At 44.5% G+C, this 24,393-nt stretch overlaps 1 protein-coding gene across 1 annotated transcript in view; it reads right to left on the bottom strand.

The window, feature by feature from the left end:
• Window positions 1-6,898: 6,898 nt before the first annotated feature.
• ATG9A (autophagy related 9A) overlaps window positions 6,899-24,393 on the bottom strand; it is a 47,253-nt gene continuing 29,758 nt past the window's right edge. The window contains exons 12-17 of the mRNA XM_056535860.1: window positions 20,495-20,740; window positions 19,631-19,797; window positions 17,825-17,942; window positions 12,678-12,885; window positions 9,940-10,082; window positions 6,899-7,744 (exon numbers count right to left, since the gene is read on the bottom strand). Coding sequence (XP_056391835.1) covers window positions 7,739-7,744; window positions 9,940-10,082; window positions 12,678-12,885; window positions 17,825-17,942; window positions 19,631-19,797; window positions 20,495-20,740 — 888 coding nt within the window. The 3' untranslated portion in view covers window positions 6,899-7,738. The remainder of the gene's footprint in view (window positions 7,745-9,939; window positions 10,083-12,677; window positions 12,886-17,824; window positions 17,943-19,630; window positions 19,798-20,494; window positions 20,741-24,393) is intronic.

Raw genomic sequence — 24,393 nt, 5'->3', positions numbered from 1 at the left:
ATACTGTGCACAGTACTGGTCAGACCACACATGGAATACTGTGTACAGTACTGGTCAGACCACACATGGAATACTGTGCACAGTACTGGTCAGACCACACATAGAATACTGTGTACAGCACTGGTCAGACCACACATGGAATACTGTGTACAGTACTGGTCAGACCACACATGGAATATTGTGTACAGTACTGGTCAGACCACACATGGAATACTGTGTACAGTACTGGTCAGACCACACATGGAATACTGTGTACAGTACTGGTCAGACCACACATGGAATACTGTGTACAGCACAGGTCAGACCACACATGGAATACTGTGTACAGCACTGGTCAGACCACACATGGAATACTGTGTACAGCACTGGTCAGACCACACATGGAATACTGTGTACAGCACTGGTCAGACCACACATGGAATACTGTGTAAAGCACTGGTCAGACCACACATGGAATACTGTGTACAGCACTGGTCAGACCACACATGGAATACTGTGTACAGCACTGGTCAGACCACACATGGAATACTGTGTACAGCACTGGTCAGACCACACATGGAATACTGTGTACAGTACTGGTCAGACCACACATGGAATACTGTGTACAGCACTGGTCAGACCACACATGGAATACTGTGTACAGTACTGGTCAGACCACACATGGAATACTGTGTACAGTACTGGTCAGACCACACATGGAATATTGTGTACAGTACTGGTCAGACCACACATGGAATACTGTGTACAGTACTGGTCAGACCACACATGGAATACTGTGTACAGTACTGGTCAGACCACACATGGAATACTGTGTACAGTACTGGTCAGACCACACATGGAATACTGTGTACAGTACTGGTCAGACCACACATGGAATACTGTGTACAGTACTGGTCAGACCACACATGGAATACTGTGTACAGTACTGGTCAGACCACACATGGAATACTGTGTACAGTACTGGTCAGACCACACATGGAATACTGTGTACAGTACTGGTCAGACCACACATAGAATATTGTGTACAGTACTGGTCAGACCACACATGGAATACTGTGTACAGTACTGGTCAGACCACACATGGAATACTGTGTACAGTACTGGGCACCAGTGTACAAGAAAGAAATAGTGGAGCTGGAGAGGGTTCAAAGACGGGCAACCAGGGTATGGCTGCATTCACGCCTCGTTTTCAGCCTACGGTTGCCGGATCTGGCAGGGGGAGGGGAAAACCGGGGTCTCCCGTACCCCAGCCGGACCGGCGCTGAAATCCATTTACTTTAATGAGCCAACCAGAGTCAAATGGGGACTCCGGTCGGCTCATTTTAGACTCGTATCCGGTTTTGTGACCGGACCTAAAACCGTAGTATACTACGGTTTTAGGTCCGGTCAGGAAACTGCATATGGGTAAAAAATTAGCCGACCGGAGTCCCCATTTGACTCTGGTTGGCTCATTAAAGTAAATGGATTTCAGCGCCGGTCCGGCTGGGGTACGGGAGACCCCGGTTTTCCCCTCCCCCTGCCAGATCCGGCAACCGTAGGCTGAAAACAAGGTGTGAATGCAGCCTAATATGGGGAATGAGAGGACTACAGTACCCAGAAAGATTATCAGAATTAGGGTTATTTAGTTTAGAAAAGAGAAGGCTTAGGGGCGACCTAATAACTATGTATAAATATATCAGGGGACAGTACAGAGATCTCTCCATGATCTATTTATACCCAGGACTGTATCTATAACAAGGGGGCATCCTCTACATCTAGAGGAAAGAAGGTTTCTACACCAGCACAGACGGGGTTCTTTACTGTAAGAGCAGTGAGACTATGGAACTCTCTGCCAGAGGAGGTGGTCATGGGGAACTCTGTAAAATAATTTAAAATGGGTCTGGATGCATTTTTGGAGAATAATAAAATCGCTGGTTATGTATAGTAGATTTATAGGGACAGAACGTTGATCCAGAGATTTATTCTGATGCCATATTTGGAGTCGGGAAGGAATTTTTACCTCTAGTATGAGGTTTTTTTTTTTGCCTTCCTCTGGATCAACTCAGTAGGGACTCATTAGCGTTATAGGTTGAACTTGATGGACTTTTTTTTTCCACCTTATGAACTATGTAACTATTAACTATGTCATCTTGTTTTATGTGGGTGTTCTTTTTGAGCATTTATATGTTTTTGTTTTACAGAGCTTTTTTTTTTTTTTTTTTTACACAGGTTTATCAAAACCTTTACAGAGGAAAAGTTGACCAGTTGCCCATAGAAACCAATCAGATCGCTTTAATTTCTCAGAGGCCTCTTTATAAATTAAAGAAGCGATCTGATTGGTTGCTATGGGCAACCGGTCAACTTTTCATCTGCACAGGTTTTGATGAATCTTGCCCATTAGGTCTTTCTCTGCATTTTTAAGTTTTTAAAGGAGTTCTGTAGTGAAATATAACTTATCCCCTATCCCAAGGATAGGGAATAAGTCATAGATTGCGGGGTCCCAGCGGTCAGTCCCCCCGCGATCTATAACTTATTCCCTATCCTTTGGCTCTCCTGAACGGGGCCCCAGATTTTGGATCAAAATGAATGTGTGTTAAAAGCTGGGATTGTGGGAATATATTAACAGCAGTGCTGATTTTTTTGGGAAGCGTACAAACTGTTCCATTGCCCTGAATTCCAAAGAGCAACATTAATTTACCATTGACCATTTACTATGAATTTAGACCACCAGGGGCAAGAAAAACTACAAGAAAAAAAATGCCTAAAATGTCAAGCTATGGAAATCTTTTATGTGTTGATCACCAACCATCTGGCCCAAGTTTTGTTTTTACTGCTGTCAGGTGTATGTGGGGAACATCAGGTAAAAACAACCGATTGACTTTTATGGTAGAGTATTGTGGGCATGCTCTGTGACCTGTGCATAGTGGGAGATTTACATCCATCACCTATTGCCAACATTGGATTCAGTGTTATCTGCCTGCATCTATTGTCACTGGAGGATCAAGTGTTATCTGGCTGCACCTATTGTGACTGGTAATTTCTGTTTTATCTGTCTGCATCTACAGTGATCCCTCGACCTGCGATGGCCCCGACATACGATAATTTCAACATGCGATGGCCTCTCAGAGGCCATCGCATGTTGAAGGCAGCATCAACATACGATGCTTTTGTATGTCGGGGCCAGCTGCCGCCGCCGGATAGCCGTTTGCGGTGCCCTTTGCTGATGATCACTTACCTGTCCTCGGGGCTCCGGCGCGTCCTCTTCGGGATCCTCTGCATCGTTGGAGCTCTCCATCGACGTCATCACGTCGCTGAGCACGCCGTCCCGTCATCCAATAGGAGCGGCGTGCGTAGCGACGTGATGGCGGCGATGGAGAGCGAGGATGCCGGGGAAGCAGAGGCCTTGCCGGAGCTTCGGGGACACCTCGGGGACGTGGCGACCGCGATGGACGGCGACATCCCGGGCAGCGGTGACGGTCCGGAGCGGCGGGGACAGGTGAGTAGAACTTCCTCTAACAGTGGTCTACCACCTGTGGACCTCCAGATGTTGCAAAACTACAACACCCAGCATGCCCGGACAGCCAACGGCTGTCCAGGCATGCTGGGTGTTGTAGTTTTGCAACATCTGGAGGTCTGCAGGTTGTAGACCACTGTCCTATACTTTACATTGCACGGATCCCGCAACATACGATGGTTTCAACAAACGATGGTCCGTTTGGAACGGATTACCATCGTATGTTGAGGGACCACTGTATTGTCACTGGTGGATCCTGTGTTATCTGTCTGCATCTATTGTTACTGGTGGATCCTATGTTATCTGGCTGTACCTATTGTGACTGGTGGATCCTATGTTATCTGGCTGTACCTATTGTGACTGGTAATTCCTGTGTTATCTGTTTGCAACTATTGTCACTGGTGGATGCTGTGTTATTTACCTCCACCTATTGTCAACAGGGGACCATATGTTACCTGCCTAGGGTTTTATAATCGAGATGTTACCTTGTTATCCTGCCTGTGATAACAAGGAGATGGCTGCTACCTCTGCCACTAATATACTCACCCCCTTCTGGGTAATAGTGCCCATTGCTCTTTCAAAGGAAATAGATGTGGGGAAGTGTGGTACAAAATATCAGCATCATTATTTGCAGAATACTCATAACCTTTTTTATTTCAGTTACAGAGAAAGCAGGCGAAGCTATAGGACAGGTAAAGATAACAATCAGAAAGCTTCAGGCCCCTTATCATAAAGGACACATAGTAGGTGGGGTCCCTGCTACGTAATCTGCATTATGGCCCAGGACCTGACTCTTAGGCGATGTTCACACAGCAGAATTTCTGCACTGAATTCTGCATGAAATTAAAGTCAATACACTTCAATGGGATCTCGCTGTCCCATTCACACAGCAGAATTTCCACTGCAGGAATTTCATTGAAGTGAATTGGCTATGAAGTCTTGCAGAATTTTCATGCAGAATTCAGCGCAGAATTTCTGCCGTGTGAACCCGGCCAAAGAAAACATTTCCACAGGCTTTGTACATTGCATTGTCATTCTTTTATTAAGAGGGCGGAGCATTACACAAAAACTGGTACTGTGTTATACCTATGGAGGAACTGCAGGGGCGGGGCACAACACAGGGGTGTCGTGCCCCACCCCTGCAGTTCCTCCATAGTTATAACACAGTATCAGTTTTGCCTGAAGTCTTCTTTCAATAATTTTCACACCCATTCTGTCATCACCATGGAAAACCAGATAAAAACTAAATCTGTTCTCCCCCTTGGCACTTTGTTAAGATGTTGCGCTTATATTTCCTAATCTTTATGAGACACTGTCACTTCCTGTTCCTGTGGCAGAAGCCCCGGGCACTGAGGAGGCGCTGTCTGACGTTGAGACAGATAGAACAGAATAGATGGGCACGGATCACCCTGAACAACTGGATTGTCTTGGATTCGAAAAACAAAAAAACTCTCTTTTCTCCAACAGCACCACACCTGTTTACTGGTTGTGTGTAGTATTGCAGCTCAGTCCCATTCACTTCAATGGAAAAAAAGCTGCAATAGCCGACACAATCCATGGACAGGTGTGGTAATGATGTTGTTGTTCTAATCCTGGACAACCCCCTTAAAGGGGTACTTCGCCCCTAGATATCTTATCCCCTATCCAAAGAATAGGTTATAAGATGTCTGATCGCGGGGGTCCTTCAATTGGGAACCCCCACGATCTCAGTGCAGCACCCGGCATTCGTTTAGAACGGTGCGGGCAGTGGGGGGTCCTGACGTCATGCCACGCCCCTCATGATGTCATGCCATGCCCCCTCAATGCAAGTCTATGGGAGGGGGCGTGGCGACTGCCACGCCCCCTCCCATAGACTTGCATTGAGGGGGCGTGACCGTGATGTCACAAGCCTCGCCGCTTGCTCCAAGTATTCTGAACGCTGGGGCAGCGGAGTATCCCTTTAAAAAACATTTGTTTTATTAGCATATTTAAAGAAACAGTCACATTACAAAAAAATACTAGAGGGTCTTCAGGGTATTTTTATTTATTTTTTTGTAAATTTATAGCGTATTTCCTTTTGATCCCTTGCATTGAGCTATGGTCACATCTCCTGCCTTTACCCCAGACCCCTTACTTACTTTCTGCGCGGTAATAAATGTGACAACACAAAGACGTTTAACATTACAGATAATTTGTTTAATTTAGAATTATACAATGGTACAAAAAGATGCAATATACATTTCTATACAAAACATTGCAGACATGTCAGTGGTGAACTAATATAGTACGAACAATGGGGGAGATTTATCAAAACCTGTCCAGAGGAAAAGATGCCCAGTTGCCCATAGCAACCAATCAGATCGCTTCTTTCATTTTGCAGAGGCCTTGTTAAAAATGAAAGCAGCGATCTGATTGGTTGCTATGGGCAACTGGGCAACTTTTCCTCTGGACGGGTTTTGATAAATCTCCCCCTATGAACCTATGTGAACCCATAGATCCTGTCTTATATATTTACCAGCCGATGTGTGTATATATATATATATATATATATATATATATATATATATATATCTATATATATATATATCTGGAACCAATTTTATTTATCGCCCCAAGCATCTAAAGAGAGAGGTAAAGTAACTTTGTAAATAGTGTTGAATAAAAATCTTGTATTGTGTTGTGTATACAGCTCTTATGCAGATCTGCGTGTCGCCATGGTTACAGACTACAAAACAAACCCTGTGTAGTCTGATCCTGCAGTCATGTTTTCCTCCAATCCCTCAGTAGTAGGTAAAAAAAAAAAAAAAGGAGACATAGGGAGTGGGGTAACACATGGCTACACACGGGGAATGTTTGTAATTTGTAATCACGAAGACACATAGGTCGGCATAGGAGCTGTATACACAAGACCGTACAACATTTTTTGATTAAAAAACATTGCAAAGTGCCTTAAAGGGGTACTCCGGTGGAAAGCTTTTATTTATTTATTTTTTTTAAATCAACTGGTGCCAGAAAGTTAAACAGATTTGTAAATGGCTTCTATTAAAAAATCTTTACCCTTCCAGTACTTTTTAGCAGCTGTATACTACAGAGGAAATTCTATACTTTTTGAATTTATTTTTTGTCTTGTCCACAGTGCTCTCTGCTGACACCTCTGTCCGTGTCAGGAACTGTCCGGAAGAGGAGAAAATCCCCATTGCAAACCTATGCTGCTCTGGACAGTTCCTGACACGGACAGAGGTGTCAGCAGAGATCAGTGTGGACAAGACAAAAAAGAAATTCAAAAAGGATAGAATGTCCTCTGTAGCATACAGCTGCTAAAATGTACTGGAAGAATTAAAGGGGTACACCGTTGAAAAACTTTTTTTTTTTTTTTTTTAAATCAACTGGTGCCAGAAAGTTAAACAGATTTGTAAATTACTTCTATTACATTTTTTTTTATCCTTCCTGTACCTATTAGCTGTTTTCTTTTTGAAACACAGAGCTCTCTGCTGACATCACAAGCACAGTGCTCTCTGCTGACATCTCTGTCCATTTTATGAACTGTCAAGAACAGCATATGTTTGCTATGGGGATTTCCTTTTACCCTGGACAGTTCCTAAAATGGACAGAGATGTCAGCAGAGAGCACTGTGCTCATGATGTCAGCAGAGAGCTCTGTGTTTCAAATGGAAAAGAATTTCCACTGTAGTATTCAGCAGCCACTAAGTACTGGAAGGGTTAAGATTTTTTAATAGAAGTAATTTACAAGTCTGTTTAACTTTCTGGCACCAGTTTATTTAAAAAAAAAAAAATTTCCACCGGAGTTCCCCTTTAATTTTCTAAATGCGTTGGGACGATAAAATATGTTTGCAAAAGGTATACATTCCCTTTATAGTCTTATAACAAAATACTCTTCTTTAATGCAGAATTCCATTATATTCCCTTAATGTCAGATGATGTCAGACACAGGAAAAAAAAAAAAAAAAAGTCTACAACGAGGAATCGGCAGTATCATTTGTGCAACGCGGACGGATCGCTGCATCTCCGGGTTCAAAGCCACGCGCACAAAATCGGATCATCCAGTGCAAATCCAGTCCAGTATTCATGAACGTGTAGGCAAGACCATAATATTCATATATACAAAAAGGTATTTACAGACACTGACGGGAATACAGAGCCGGACTCACGTACACACGGACCATGGACAGGTTCACTCTCCCAAGAGATTCCGGCGGGAGGGGAGGGCTACAGGAAGGTCATTCCGTAAGATGATGGAGGAGAAAAATTATACCTATGGGGGGGGGGGGGAGGGAAGAAAAAAGTAAAGTGCACGTCCTATTTAATGCACACACAAATTAAACAGCAATACCGCTATAAATAGATCAGAACTTCCTCCAACTTAAAGGGGTACTCCAGCACAACATAACTTATCCCCTATCCAAAGGATAGGGGATAAGTTATAGATCGCAGGGGGTCCGAGTGCTGGGGCCCCCCGGGATCTGCAGCAATCTGCATGAAGTGCAGTTTTGTCCGCAGCAGAAAGCGGCGGCAGACACGCCCCCTCCATGTATCTCTATGGGGTACTTGGTGGGGGCGTGTCGGCCACCGCGTCATGCAAGGACGGAACACCCCCTTTCCAGCATACTGCCATGGCCCCGTCCTGGAGATCCTGGGGGGCCCCAGGATAAGTTATATTGCAGTACAGATGTCCTTTAACGACAGGATTGAGAGGCGCTGGACACAAGGACTGGAAGGGATCTCAAGTTTAATCACCCATGATACAACACGTTTCACAGTAAGACTGCTTCATCAGGCGTTGCCTGATGAAGCAGTCTTACTGTGAAACGCGTTGCATCATGGGTGATTAAACTTGAGATCCCTTCTAGTCCTTGTTTCCAGCGCCTCTCAATTCCGTCATTAAAGGGAACCAATCATCAGATTTTACCCTATATAATGCTTGGCAAAGTGTTATATAGGGTAAAATCTTTATTTTCACCATCCCCGGGGGACGCTCCTGCCCCCAGGGATGGTGAAGATATGAAGTTATAAACTAGTCACCGCCGCCGCCGTAAGTAGTCACCTGGGCAGGGAGCTCTTCTCACCTACTCCCGTTCTTCGGCCGGGAGCGACGCCCCCTCCGCTTGATTGATGGGCCGCGTCATCGCTCTGCTCCGGAGGGGGCGACGCTGCCGGCCGAAGAACGGGAGTAGATGAGAAGAGCTCCCCGCCCAGGTGACTACTTACGGCGGCGGCGGTGACTAGTTTATAACTTCCTATCTTCACCATCCCTGGGGGCAGGAGCGTCCCCCGGGGATGGTGAGGACAACAATTTTACCCTATATAACGCTTTGCGAAGCATTATGTAGGGTAAAATCTGATGATTGGTTCCCTTTAAGTTGGAGGAAGTTCTGTTTTATTTTTAAAGGGGGTTATCCAGGAAAAAAAACTTTTTTTTTTTAAATATATCAACTGGCTCCAGAAAGTTAAACAGATTTGTAAATTACTTCTATTAAAAAATCTTAATCCTTTCAGTACTTATGAGATGCTGAAGTGGAGTTGTTCTTTTCTGTCTAAGTGCTCTCTGATGACACCTGTCTCGGGAACTGTCCAGAGTAGAAACAAATGCCCATAGCAAACCTCTTCTACTCTGTGCAGTTCCCGAGACAAGCAGAGATGTCAGCACAGAGCACTGTTGCCAGACAGAAAAGAACAACTCAACTTCAGCAGCTGATAATTATTGGAAGGATTAAGATTTTTTTAATAGAATTAATTTACAAATCTGTTTAACTTTCTGGAGCCAGTTGATATAAATATAAAAAAAAAAGCTTTTTCCCTGAATACCCCTTTAAGTTCTGATGTGGAGTGGCTGCAGGCACTTGCACTACTATCCTTTACTATCCTGGTGAAGTGTAACTTCATGTGGTAAGCATTACTTTTACCACATTATGTAAAACAAAAGAAGAACAGGCGCTCCCTTGTGGAGAATCAACGGGATCACAGGTGTGTGGGGAGGGAGGGTAAAATGAAGGCTCACCCTGCCAAGTTGTGCAAATTCCCACACAACAAGGATATGCATTTTGCTGTAGTGAACTAGGTCTGCAGCCTTCCTGGAAACGATAGAGATGTGAGGGCGAAAACTTCAGGGGTGCAGGAATACAGGCGCTGACCAAGAAGGGGACCAGTGAAGCCAGGTAGGTAATAAGCAGCTTTAATCCAATGCGACGCGTTTCACCGCGCTTGTGCGGTTTCATCAGGCATGTCTGATGAAACCGCACAAGCGCGGTGAAACGCGTCTGGTTTGTCTGGTGACAAATATCTTACAGCACCACACCTGTCCTCAGGGTGAGGGGTGGTATTATAGTTCAGTTATATTAAAGTGAATGGAGCCAAGTTGTAATGCCACACATAACCTGTGGGCAGGTGTGGCGCTGTTTCTGGAAGAAAAGCAGCCATGTTTTTCTAATCCTGTAGTAAAAACACACAAACCTTCTGCATCTGGGGTGGGAGCTCATCTTCAGAGCCTTCCTCTGGCACAGTTTCTGGGTGATGGGTACTTTGAGAATCTTCACTCCACCCGCCCATGGGCTGCCGGGCTAAGTTAGATGTGGTTCTCTGGATTGTTCCAAAGTCTAAGGGGAAGGAAAGTCAAGAATAAAAGCGAGACCCCTTACATAATGGCCCTTATTTACTAAGACTGTTGTGTAGTTTTCTTTTTGGGTTTTAATTCCCTACAATTTATTTTCCACGGTATTTACTAAGATTTCTCTACATTTTCCACTTTCCCTACATTTTGCTTTTTTTTACACGTTCTGATCTGTCAGGTTTTCCTCAGTTGAAATCCACCACATTATCTGTGGAAACCTTAGTAAATATGTTGGGTTTTTGTGAAAATGTCAGGAACACGCCCCTTTTATGTGAACACTCCCCCCTTTTCCCAATGACCACACCCCTTTTTCGAGTTAGGGGGGGGGAGATTTATCAAAACCTGTATAGAGGAAAAGTTGCTGAGTTTCCCATAGCAACCAATCAGATCGCTTCTTTCATTCTTCAGAGGCCTTTTTAAAAATGAAAGAAGCGATCTGATTGGTTGCTATGGGAAACTCAGCAACTTTTCTTCTGGACGGGCTTTGATAAATCTCCCCCTTAGTCTGTTTTTTTTTTTTTTTTTTTTTCAAATCTGGTGCAAATTCTGGTGCAGACAGAATTTCTGGAGCAATGCGCCACGATCTGGCGCACAATCCGAAAAAACATGTCGGGTTTGCAATAGTAAATGAGGGCCAATATGTTCATGCGGGTGAGGTCTCTGCATCATGCAACATGACAGGAGACACAACAAGGATCAGGTATGAATCTCCTGCGCTCCGGACGACCCATAATAAACATAAGAAAGCTGCGAATCGTCCACCACTTCATGCTCCACTCCCCTAGTAATATGTTCATCTACTTGGCCAAACAAGCTTATTCCTTCACTTAACAAAAAGAGACGCCATATAAATCTGGCGCCACGTATCCTGAAGTAAACAAATCAGGCAAGGGCATGGAAATAATAAAAAAATAAAAAATAAAAAAATAAATACTGTATATACTCGAGTATAAGCCAAGTTTTTCAGCACGATTTTTCATGCTGAAAAGCCCCCCCTCGGCTTATACTCGAGTGAACTCTCCGCCTGTCAATCCCTTCATCAGTGGTCTTCAACCTGCAGACCTCCAGATGTTGCAAAACTACAACTCCCAGCATGCCAGGACAGCCATCGGCTGTCCGGGCATGCTGGAAGTTGTAGTTTTGAAACATCTGGAGGTCCGCAGGTTGAAGACCACTGCGGCCTTCGTCATCATCCAGACACCCCCTTTAGTTTTCTACTCACCTCCCCTCAATGGGAAGGAAGGGTGAGCTGGTCCGGGCCATCTATGCTGCAGGGACTGTCCGGTGGGGAGGGTTAGTCGTTCCGGGCTGTCCATCTTCACCAGGAGGCCCTCTTCTCCGCTCCGGGCCGGCCCCGAACTAGTGACGTTGCCTTGACGACGACAAACAGGGACATTCATGCGCAAGGACATCACGCTGCTGTGCACAGTGAAAATGGACAGCCCGGAACGACTAACCCTCCCCACCGGACGGTCCCTGCAGCCTAGATGGCCCGGACCAGCTCACCCTTCCTTCCCATCGAGGGGAGGGGAGTAGATAACTAAAGGGGGGTCTGGATGATGACAAAGGCCGCAGTGGTCTTCAACCTGCGGACCTCCAGATGTTTCAAAACTACAACTCCCAGCATGCCCGGACAGCCGATGGCTGTCCGGGCATGCTGGGAGTTGTAGTTTTGCAACATCTGGAGGTCCGCAGGTTGAAGACCACTGAGGGATTGACAGGCGGTGATGATGAAGGGGGGGGGGGGGGGGATGATGACGGGGGTGTTATTGATGGGGGTCTGGATGATGACATGGGGGGGGGAGATGATGCATTTCCCACCCTAGGCTTATAGTCGAGTCAATAACTTTTCCTGGGTTTTTGGGGGTGAAATTAGGGGCCTCGGCTTATAATCGGGTCGGCTTATACTCTGGTATATACGGTACTTGTCCAAGGGACTAAAACGGAACACAATCTACTTGTCCCTCATGAAAATCCACTTGTCCTGGTAGACAAAATAATTTCAACCAAAATAGTCTGTAAATAAGGTCTTTATCAGTTTCTTGCACTTTCTTTTTTTCCTCCTCGCCCTATAATAGCCATAACTCTTCTTTTTCCATCTACAGACCCATATGACGCCTTTTATTTTTCCATAACTTATGCTCTGAAACAAAAAAATTTTTTTTTCGCCATTCCCTTTGTGGTCAAACTTACATATTGCTTTGATACTTTAGGTCGGCCAGATTACACCAATACCAAATTTGTTTAGTTTCCATCATGTTTTACTAATTAAAAATGGTATTAAACTTTTTAAGCGGCGTTTAACCGCGGAACGGACGTTGTTCCTTTTGTCTGCTCCCTCTCTGTATCCATATGCCTGCATTGTATCCGCTTTGCGAAGTGCCATCCTTTTTATCCTCCAAAGTGCATCTCTACTGCCTTGCTTGTTGCTACGGGATTGAGCACCGCTATTGGTTGACTTTTTGTGAGCCGAGTGCACCTGTTGCGATCCCACATTTGCCTATGTCCGTGTTGGAATTGGTAGTGCCGACCCCCTTTAAAACTTTTCTGTCTACTGAAAAAGTCTATATACAACACGTACCTGTGCTGGCACTGAACCTATGTGCACTGATTGGCGGCATCCGATCCTCCCGCAGCAGCGTGGATGGTGATGGGCAGCTGGCGGAGGTGGGTATGTTGGATGTAGTGTTGGTCTGTCCGTCCCCCGAAACACTCTCTCCGCTCTCATCGCTATCCTGCCTGTGCCATATATGTCGGCCCGGCGCCATTCGTGTGTGCTGCTGATGTAACTGGTGGAGGACAGCGCGTTCAGTATATGACATTATCACTTCATTGTTAAGGAGAAGGTACCCGGTCCTATTACGTCCCCCAAATCCCATATATGTATATACTGCATAGGCAGGAATTTACCTGTAGTTGTTGTAATATTAGCAGTGTAATAGTATTAGTACAGTGACCCCTCAACCCACAATGGCCCCGACATACGATCATTTCAACATACGATGTCCTCTCAGAGGCACCATCAACATACGATGCCTTTGTATGTCGGGTCCATCGCATAAACGGCTATCAGGCAGCGCAGACTGCTTCAGCTGCCACCGGATAGCCGTTTACGGTGCCCCGTGTGGTCCGCTGACGATCACTTACCTGTCCTCGGGGCTCCGGAGCGTCCTCTTCAGGATCCCCTACATTGTCGGCGCTCTCCATCGTCGTCATCACGTCGCTGCGCACGCCGTCCCGTCATCCAATAGGAGCGGCGTGCGTAGCGACGTGATGGCGGCGTCGGAGAGTGCGGATGCCGGGGAAGCAGAGGCCTTGCCGGAGCGTCGGGGACACCACGGGGACGCGGCGACAGCGATGGACGGCGACATCCAGGGCAGCGGTGATGGTCCGGTGCGGCGGGGACAGGTGAGTACAACTTCCTCTAACAGTGGTCTACAACCTGCGGACCTCAAGATGTTGCAAAACTACAACACCCAGCATGCCCGGACAGCCGTTGGCTGTCCGGGCATGCTGGGTGTTGTAGTTTTGCAACATCTGGAGGTCCTCAGGTTGTAGACCACTGTCCTATACTTTACATTGCACGGATCCCTCAACATGCGATGGTTTCAACTAGAGATGAGCGAACTTACAGTAAATTCGATTCGTCACGAACTTCTCGGCTCGGCAGTTGATGACTTTTCCTGCATAAATTAGTTCAGCTTTCAGGTGCTCCGGTGACTGGAAAAGGTGGATACAGTCCTAGGACACTCTTTCCTAGGACTGTATTCACCTTTTCCAGCTCACCGGAGCACCTGAAGGCTGAACTAATTTACGCAGGATAAGTCATCAACCGCCGAGCCGAGAAGTTTGTGACGAATCGAATTTACTGTTAGTTTGCTCATCTCTAGTTTCAACAAACGATGGTCCGTTTGGAACGGATTACCATCGTATGTTGAGGGACCACTGTAGTATAATAGTAATAATACTGTACTGGTAATATTAGTAGTATAACAGTAATAGAGGCGGCAGTTTTAGAAGTGTAATAGTAGTAGTGGTGGTGGTGATATTAGAAATATTATAGTAATAGTAGTGTACTAATACTACCACTACTACAACTTCTATTACACTGCTATTACTACCACCGCTACTACTATTACTATTATACTACCAAAAATACTACACTGCTAATACTTCCATTAACCCCCTAAGGACCAGACCGATTTTGGCCTTAAAGGGGTGCCAGAAAGTTAAACCGATTTGTAAATTACTTCTATTAAAAAAAATTCCTAATCCTTTCAGTGCTTTTCAGCAGCTGTATGCTCCACAGGAAGTTCTTTTTCATTTTCAATTTCCTTTCTACCTGACCACAGTGCTCTCTGCTGCCACCTCTGTCCATATCAAGAACTGTCCAGATCAGGATAGGTTTGCTATGAGGATTTGCTCCTTCTTTGGACAGTTCCTAAAATGGACAGAGGTGTCAGCAGAGAGCACTGTGATCAGACTGAAAAGAAATCTCCACAGGAAGTTCTTTTCTTTTTGAATTTTTTTCCAGTCTGACCACAGTGCTTTCTGCTGACACCTCTGTCCATTTTAGGAACTGTCCAGAGTAGGAGCAAATCCCCATAGCAAACTTATCCTGCTCTGGACAGTTCCTGACATGGACAGAGGAGTCAGCAGAGAGAACTGTGGTCAGACAGAAAGGAAATTCAAAAAGAAAATAACTTTCTGTGGAGCATACAGCAGCCGATAAGTACTAGAAGGATTAAGATTTTTAAACAGAAGTAATTTACAAATCTGTTTAAAGGGGTATTCCAGGCCAAAACTTTTTTTTACATATCAACTGGCTCCGGAAAGTTAAACAGATTTGTAAATTACTTTGATTAAAAAATCTTAATCCTTCCAATAGTTATTAGCTTCTGAAGTTGAGTTGTTGTTTTCTGTCTAACTGCTCTCTGATGACTCACGTACCGGGACGTGACATCATCATTGAGCAGTTAGACAGAAAACTTCAGAAGCTAATAACTATTGGAAGGATTAAGATTTTTTAATAGAAGTAATTTACAAATCTGTTTAACTTTCCGGAGCCAGTTGATATATAAAAAAAAGTTTTTGCCTGGAATACCCCTTTAACTTTCTGGGACAAGTTGATTTAAAAAAAATTGTTTTCCACCGGAGTACCCCTTTAAGGACCAGGCAAATTTTATTTTAGCATTTTTGTTTTTTCCTCCTCGCCTTCTAAAAATCATAACTCTTATAATTCCATTCACAAACCCATATGAGGACTTGTTTTTTGCATCACCAATTGTACTTTGTAATGACATCACTTATTTTACCATAAAATGTACGGCGCAACCAAAAAAACATTATTTGTATGGGGTAATTGAAAAGAAAACTGCAATTTATAAAATTTTGGAAGGTTTTTTTTCACGCCGTACAATTTACGGTAAAAATGACATGTTTTCTTTATTCTGTGGGTCAATACGATTAAAATGATACCCATGTTATATGCTTTTCTATTATTGTACCGCTTTAAAAAAAAATCTCAAACTATTTTAACAAAATTAGTATGTTTGAAATTGTCCTATTTTGACCACCTATAACTTTCTCATTTTTCCGTATACGGGGCGGTAACAGATCTAATTTTTTCGCCACGATCTGTAGTTTTTATTTGTACCATTTTTGCTAATATTTTACTTTTTAATCACTTTTTATTATTTTTTGGGGGGAATAAAATGTGACCAAAAAAAGCAGCAATTTTGGATTATTTTTTTTAACATTTACGCCGTTCACCATACGGTATAATTAACATTATATTTTGATAGTTTGGACATTTACATATGCAGCAATACCAAATATGTTTATTTATTATATTTTTTATGCTTTTTGGCAGTAAAATGGGAAAATAGAATGATTTACATTTTTATTGGGGGAGGGGATTTCAAATTATTATAATTTTTTTTTTTACACTATTTATGTCCCCATAGGAGACTATTTATAGCAATCATTTGATTGCTAATACTGTTCAGTGCTATGGATAGAGCATAGCACTGATCAGTGTTATCGGTCATCTTCTGCTCTGGTCTGCTCGATCTCAGACCTGAGCAGAAGACCCCGGGAGACGGCCAAAGGAAGGCGATAAGAGCTCCGGCCGCCATGCTGGACAATTGGATCCCCGCAGCAGCGAGCGATCCAATCATCCATTTTAAGTGCCACACTGCTGCAGATGCCATGATCTGTATTGATCACGGCATCTGAGGGGTTGATGGCGGACATCGGCACGATCGTTGATGTCCGCCATTACGGGTGGGTTTCTGGCTGCTGATAGCAGCCGGGACCTGCCGTGCATGACGTGAGCACCGGTCCGGTGTTCGTGGTCATTTGAGCGTAAATGTACGTCATGGTGTGCTAAGTACCACGGCACCATGATGTCCATTTATGTCCATTGTCGTTAACCCCTTAACGACGCAGGACGTAAATGTACGTCCTGGTGAGGTGGTACTTAACACACCAGGACGTACATTTACGTCCTAAGCATAACCGCGGGCATCGGAGCGATGCCCAGATCATGCGCGGCAGGTCCCGGGTGTTGATCGCAGCGCTGCCGTGGCGATCTGGTCATCCAGCACGGCAGCCGGAGGTCCCCTCACCGGCCTCCGCTGCCTTCCCTGCGTCTTCTGCTCTGATCTGCCTTCCCGCAGACCAGAGCAGAAGATGACCGATAACCCTGATCAGTGCTGTGTCCTATACATAGCACTGAACAGTATTAGCAATCGAATGATTGCTATAAATAGTCCCCTATGGGAACTATTAAAGTGTAAAAATAAAAGTAAAAAAAAGTAAAAAGATAAAGTAAAAAAAAAGTGAAAAACCCCCTCCCCCAATAAAAACGTAAATTGTTCCATTTTCCCTATTTTACCCCAAAAAGTGTTCAAAAATATTTTATATACATATTTGGTATCACCGCGTGCGTAAGTATCTGAACTATTAAAATAAAATGTTAATGATACTGTACGGTGAACGGCAGTGAACGTTAAAAAAAAAAAAGTCCAAAATAGCTGCCTTTTTTTATTTTTATAACATTTTATTCCCAAAAAAAATTAATAAAAAATGGATTAAAAGTTTTATATAAGCAAATATGGTATCAATAAAACGTACAGATCACATCTCAAAAAATGAGCCCTCATACTGCCTCTTATACGGAAAAATGAAAAAGTTATAGGTCTTCAAAATAGGGGGATTTTAAACGTACTAATTTGGTTAAAAAGTTTGCGATTTTTTTTTAGCGCAACAGTAATAGAAAAGTATATTTTCACGGGTATCATTTTAATCGTATTGACCAAAAGAATAAAGAACACATGTCATTTTTACCGTAGATTGTACAGCGTGAAAACTAAGCCTTCCAAAATTAGCAAAATTGCGTTTTTCTTTTTAATTTCACCACACAAATAGTATTTTTTGGGTTGCGCCATACATTTTATGGTAAAGTGAGTGATGGCATTACAACGGACAACTGGTCACGCAAAAAACAAGCCCTCATACTTGTCTGTGGATGAAAATATAAAAGAGTTACAATTTTTTGAAGGCGAGGAGGAAAAAAATGAAAACGTAAAAATAAAATTGTCTGTGTCCATAAGGGGTTAAGGAGTTAAACTACTAATACTACCACTATTAAAACTACTATAAGTTCAATATCAATGGTAGTTGTAGTATTAGTAGTGTAATAGTACAGGTGATAAAACCACTTACTTCGTGCATGTACAGCGCGTGCAGGCTCATCTCCATAGAAGCGTATTCAGACAGGGGTCCGCTGGTCATAGGACCCTCCCACAAACTGCTCCCAAAGCTGCCATTTCTGTATTCAAGGCTACAGAGAAATAGCAGACATTAAAGTATGTAAGAGACAGTACAAATGTCACCACGATGTAAGAAAATTAACCCTTTGAAGAAGGATTTCTGAATATAAAAACTGTAATGTTCTATGGTAGAAATCAAAGAAGTCCAGAAAAGATGTCATATTCCCTGCGTCATATCCCCCCATCTCCAGATAAGGCTGCATGCACACCACGTCTTTGCTACACAGTTCCCGTATACGGTTTCAAGTTAAAAACCGTCCGGCACTGTATAGAAAACCGTATGCATTGACTTAACATTGTAAAACGTATGTCGAAAGCATCATCCAGTTTAGTCGGTTTTGCATCCTATACAGTTTTGTCCGTTTCTTTTTCCCGTACCCAAAACCGTAGTCTACCACATATTTTGGTCCGGGTGAAAAACCGTATACTTTTTTTTTTTTTAACATGGGAGTCAATGGGAACCGTACAGAACCGTATGTGCGTACGGTTCCATCCGCTTTTCACCATCCGGTTTTTGACTTTGCTCAGTTTTTTTGATTGGAATTTCAATTCATAATGGAGTGAAAAAGTTAAAAACTTACAGTGACCCCCCGACCTACGATGGCCCCGACATAAGATCATTTCAAGATACGATGGTCTCTCAGAGGCAGCATCAACATACGATGCTTTTGTATGTCGGGGCCATCGCATAAACGGATATCTGGCAGCGCAGACTGCTTCATCTGCCACCGGATAGCCGTTTACGGTGCCCCGTGTGGTCCACTGACGATCACTTACCTGTCCTCGGGGCTCCGGCGCGTCCTCTTCGGGATCCCCTGCATCGTCGGCGCTCTTCATCGTCGTCATCACGTCGCTGTGCACGCCGTCCCGTCATCCAATAGGAGCGGCGTGCGTAGCGACGTGATGGCGGCGACGGAGAGCGAGGATGCTGGGGAAGCAGAGGCCTTGCCGGAGCGTCGGGGACACCCCAGGGACGCGGCGACAGCGATGGTAGGCGACATCCAGGGCAGCGGTGATGGTCCGGAGCGGCGGGGACACGCGAGTATTGTAAGCGCTGCGGAATCTGTAGGCGCTATATAAATAAATAAACTCCAATACCAGCGGTCTTCAACCTGCGGACCTCCAGATGTTGCAAAACTACAACTCCCAGCATGCCCGGACAGCCAACGGCTGTCCGGGCATGCTGGGTGTTGTAGTTTTGCAACATCTGGAGGTCCGCATGTTGTAGACCACTGTCCTATACTTTACATTGCACGGATCCCTCCACATACGATGGTTTCAACAAACGATGGTCCATTTGGAACGGATTACCATCGTATGTTGAGGGAACACTGTATACAGTTTTTTCTTCATAAAACGGATGCAACAGGACATCATTTTTCAAATTGTATACGGTTTTTAACCGTATACAGGTTGAAATGTGTATACGTTTTGATACAGTTTAGTCAGGTTTTGAGGAATCAGTTTTCATCAAAAACCTGATACGGGAACTGTATTGCAAAAACGTGGTGCGAATGCAGCCTTAGACTCCCCAAAGACACCTACATCCACGTGTGACTGATATTTGATGATTTTAGGACCAGTGCTCATTGAACGTTTTTTCTTTTAAATCTCTAGGAGACCCCAAGATTAAAAATCTGTATGTCTGAAATACACAATATCATAAGAGTTCTGAAAGGTCTGCACCCGGCTTCCTTACCCACTCGGATTCTGGCTCACGTGACAGGACTGCTGCGGTGACAGGGAACGCAGAGCCGACGCCACCTCCGATACAGCAGAGACGTGTGGAGAACAGAGAGCGTCCGTGTGAGGCGGCATCCCCGAAGGTGACATCCCTTGAAACACGTTCGCCATCAGACTGTGGGGCTAAAACACAGAACGGGAAACTAGTAAGTGGCAAGGACTGGCATTACATATCACGACTGGACTAAAGGGGGGGTTCGTAGTCACAAGGTTTTGCATAGGAAGTGAATGAACAGGATTTTTATCAAAACTATTTGCAAACTTGCATCATCGTTTTTTGTTGTTTTTCTTTATTTTAAAGTGTTATTCTGCTTTGGACAATCCGTGTTGCTGGGACTGGTTTGGGAACCATTGTAAGAAGAGGAGGCATCCTCCAGAGAAAGAGACACTCTTTAAAAGGGGTATTCCAGCCACAGACATCTTATCCCCTATCCAAAGGATAGGAGATAAGATGTCTGATTGCAGGGGGGCCGCTGCTGGGATGCCACGCCCCCTCCATTCATGTTTATGGGAGTTGTAGTTTTGCAACAGCCGGAGGCGCCCTGGTTTGGAAACACCTAGTCTTTGTGCCGATGACCGAAGCAATCCCATTGACATACATTGTAAGTTTGTCTCGATCACATGACACAACGATTGGAGAGACCGCGCATATTCTAGCCATCAGTCGCTCTGTAAACACTTTAAACACAGCGGCCCGCGACCGATCAAAACTTTTGACATGTCTCTACAACATTTCATAAGTCTTTTTAAAGCGACAGGGTCCAAAAAAATAAAAAATGAAATAATAAAATCATCAGTAGGATTATGTTTGTAGACAGACCTCAGAGTCAGACTGCAGTGACAGCCCAGACCAGTGCAGGGGGTGCCCCAGTCCAGGGGGGTTCTTTGGTGTTGTGCCTCCGCTGTCTTTCTGTACTCGCTCTCGTAGATGTGTCAGGAACGCAGAACATTCTCTAGGAGGCTGCCAGCGGGGATTCGTGATGGCGAAGTGCATAAGGGACAGCTCGGTCTTACCATCCTCTGCCTGCTGGTAAACTGAGGCCTCGGTCTTGCCAGCAGACATCCACTAAAAAAGAAGAAAACATATACGCAGCCATCAGTTATAGATCAGGTCCTCTATATTACTGCCCTAAGGTGAGAAGCTGATCCAACCATTAGTGGGTTGGGTCAAGTTTACCAACATGGGTACAAGACTAGGGCACCACCAAGACATGCTGTAAAATTGCAGCATTACTATGATTAACACTTTCAATGTTTCCACTATGCAAAAAATATCACATTTTTGCAATTCTCTTTACTATAGGAAACCAACAAAGGAAAACCTGCGCTTCAAGGTAACTTTTCAGGATGCACTGTCCTCTGTGTGTACACAAGAGGCAGCACTATTTCTGGCCACAATATAAACTTGTATATGACATTTTTTGCCAGTTTCTCCTCTGCAGGCTCCATCTCTAAATGTTAGTTGTCCCTGAGCTAGAGGCTATAGAATAGCTACTATGAGGTCTCCATACATTGTCCACAATCTGAGGAGAAGATCCCGCTCCCCTATATCTCTATAGTACAACTCAGAAGAGAGGATCCTGCTCCTCTATATCTCTATAGTACACCCTCAGAAGAGAGGATCCTGCTCCTCTATATCTCTATAGTACACCCTCAGAAGAGAGGATCCTGCTCCTCTATATCTCTATAGTACACCCTCAGAAGAGAGGATCCTGCTCCTCTATATCTCTATAGTACACCCTCAGAAGAGAGGATCCTGCTCCTCTATATCTCTATAGTACACCCTCAGAAGAGAGGATCCTGCTCCTCTATATCTCTATAGTACACCCTCAGAAGAGAGGATCCTGCTCCTCTATATCTCTATAGTACACCCTCAGAAGAGAGGATCCTGCTCCTCTATATCTCTATAGTACATCCTCAGAAGAGATGATCCTGCTCCTCTATATCTCTATAGTACACCCTCAGAAGAGAGGATCCTGCTCCTCTATATCTATATAGTACACCCCCAGAAGAGAGGATCCTGCTCCTCTATATCTCTATAGTACACCCTCAGAAGAGAGGATCCTGCTCCTCTTTATCTCTATAGTACACCCTCAGAAGAGAGGATCCTGCTCCTCTATATCTCTATAGTACACCCTCAGAAGAGAGGATCCTGCTCCTCTATATCTCTATAGTACACCCGCAGAAGAGAGGATCCTGCTCCTCTATATCTCTATAGTACACCCTCAGAAGAGAGGATCCTGCTCCTCTATATCTCTATAGTACACCCTCAGAAGAGAGGATCCTGCTCCTCTATATCTCTATAGTACACCCTCAGAAGAGAGGATCCTGCTCCTCTATATCTCTATAGTACACCCACAGAAGAGAGGATCCTGCTCCTCTATATCTCTATAGTACACCCTCAGAAGAGAGGATCCTGCTCCTCTATATCTCTATAGTACACCCTCAGAAGAGAGGACCCTGCTCCTCTATATCTCTATAGTACACCCTCAGAAGAGAGGACCCTGCTCCTCTATATCTCTATAGTACACCCTCAGAAGAGAGGACCCTGCTCCTCTATATCTCTATAGTACACCCTCAGAAGAGAGGATCCTGCTCCTCTATATCTCTATAGTACACCCTCAGAAGAGAGGATCCTGCTCCTCTATATCTCTATAGTACACCCTCAGAAGAGAGGATCCTGCTCCTCTATATCTCTATAGTAGACCCTCAGAAGAGAGGATCCTGCTCCTCTATATCTCTATAGCACACCCTCAGAAGAGAAGATCCTGCTCCTCTATATCTCTATAGTATACCCTCAGAAGAAAGGATCCTGCTCCTCTATATCTCTATAGTACACCCTCAGAAGAGAGGATCCTGCTCCTCTATATCTATATAGTACACCCTCAGAAGAGAGGATCCTGCTCCCCTATATCTCTATAGTACACCCTCAGAAGAGAGGATCCTGCTCCTCTATATCTATATAGTACACCCTCAGAAGAGAGGATCCTGCTCCTCTATATCTCTATAGTACACCCTCAGAAGAGAGGATCCTGCTCCTCTATATCTCTATAGTACACCCTCAGAAGAGAGGACCCTGCTCCTCTATATCTCTATAGTACACCCTCAGAAGAGAGGACCCTGCTCCTCTATATCTCTATAGTACACCCTCAGAAGAGAGGACCCTGCTCCTCTATATCTCTATAGTACACCCTCAGAAGAGAGGATCCTGCTCCTCTATATCTCTATAGTATACCCTCAGAAGAGAGGATCCTGCTCCTCTATATCTCTATAGTACACCCTCAGAAGAGAGGATCCTGCTCCTCTATATCTCTATAGTACACCCTCAGAAGAGAGGATCCTGCTCCCCTATATCTCTATAGTACACCCTCAGAAGAGAGGATCCTGCTCCTCTATATCTCTATAGTACACCCTCAGAAGAGAGGATCCTGCTCCTCTATATCTCTATAGTACACCCACAGAAGAGAGGATCCTGCTCCTCTATATCTCTATAGTACACCCTCAGAAGAGAGGATCCTGCTCCTCTATATCTCTATAGTACACCCTCAGAAGAGAGGACCCTGCTCCTCTATATCTCTATAGTACACCCTCAGAAGAGAGGATCCTGCTCCTCTATATCTCTATAGTACACCCTCAGAAGAGAGGACCCTGCTCCTCTATATCTCTATAGTACACCCTCAGAAGAGAGGACCCTGCTCCTCTATATCTCTATAGTACACCCTCAGAAGAGAGGACCCTGCTCCACTATATCTCTATAGTACACCCTCAGAAGAGAGGACCCTGCTTCTCTATATCTCTATAGTACACCCTCAGAAGAGAGGATCCTGCTCCTCTATATCTCTATAGTACACCCTCAGAAGAGAGGATCCTGCTCCTCTATATCTCTATAGTACACCCTCAGAAGAGAGGATCCTGCTCCTCTATATCTCTATAGTACACCCTCAGAAGAGAGGATCCTGCTCCTCTATATCTCTATAGCACACCCTCAGAAGAGAAGATCCCGCTCCTCTATATCTCTATAGTACACCCTCAGAAGAGAGGATCCTGCTCCTCTATAGCTCTATAGTACACCCTCAGAAGAGAGGACCCTGCTCCTCTATATCTCTATAGTACACCCTCAGAAGAGAGGATCCTGCTCCTCTATATCTCTATAGTACACCCTCAGAAGAGAGGATCCTGCTCCCCTATATTTCTATAGTACACCCTCAGAAGAGAGGATCCCGCTCCCCTATATCTCTATAGTACACCCTCAGAAGAGAGGATCCTGCTCCTCTATATCTCTATAGTACACCCTCAGAAGAGAGGATCCTGCTCCTCTATATCTATATAGTACACCCTCAGAAGAGAGGATCCTGCTCCTCTAGATCTCTATAGTACACCCTCAGAAGAGAGGATCCTGCTCCTCTATATCTCTATAGTACACCCTCAGAAGAGAGGATCCTGCTCCTCTATATCTCTATAGTACACCCTCAGAAGAGAGGATCCTGCTCCTCTATATCTCTATAGTATACCCTCAGAAGAGAGGATCCTGCTCCTCTATATCTCTATAGCACACCCTCAGAAGAGAAGATCCTGCTCCTCTATATCTCTATAGCACACCCTCAGAAGAGAGGATCCTGCTCCTCTATATCTCTATAGTACACCCTCAGAAGAGAGAATCCTGCTCCTCTATATCTCTATAGTACACCCTCAGAAGAGAGGATCCTGCTCCTCTATATC

This window comes from Hyla sarda, chromosome 8 (genome assembly GCF_029499605.1).
Source record: "Hyla sarda isolate aHylSar1 chromosome 8, aHylSar1.hap1, whole genome shotgun sequence".
NCBI classification, from domain to species: Eukaryota; Metazoa; Chordata; class Amphibia; order Anura; family Hylidae; genus Hyla; species Hyla sarda.
The sequence above is the reverse complement of the archived record's forward strand: the minus strand, read 5'-3'. Positions and strand labels throughout refer to the sequence as shown.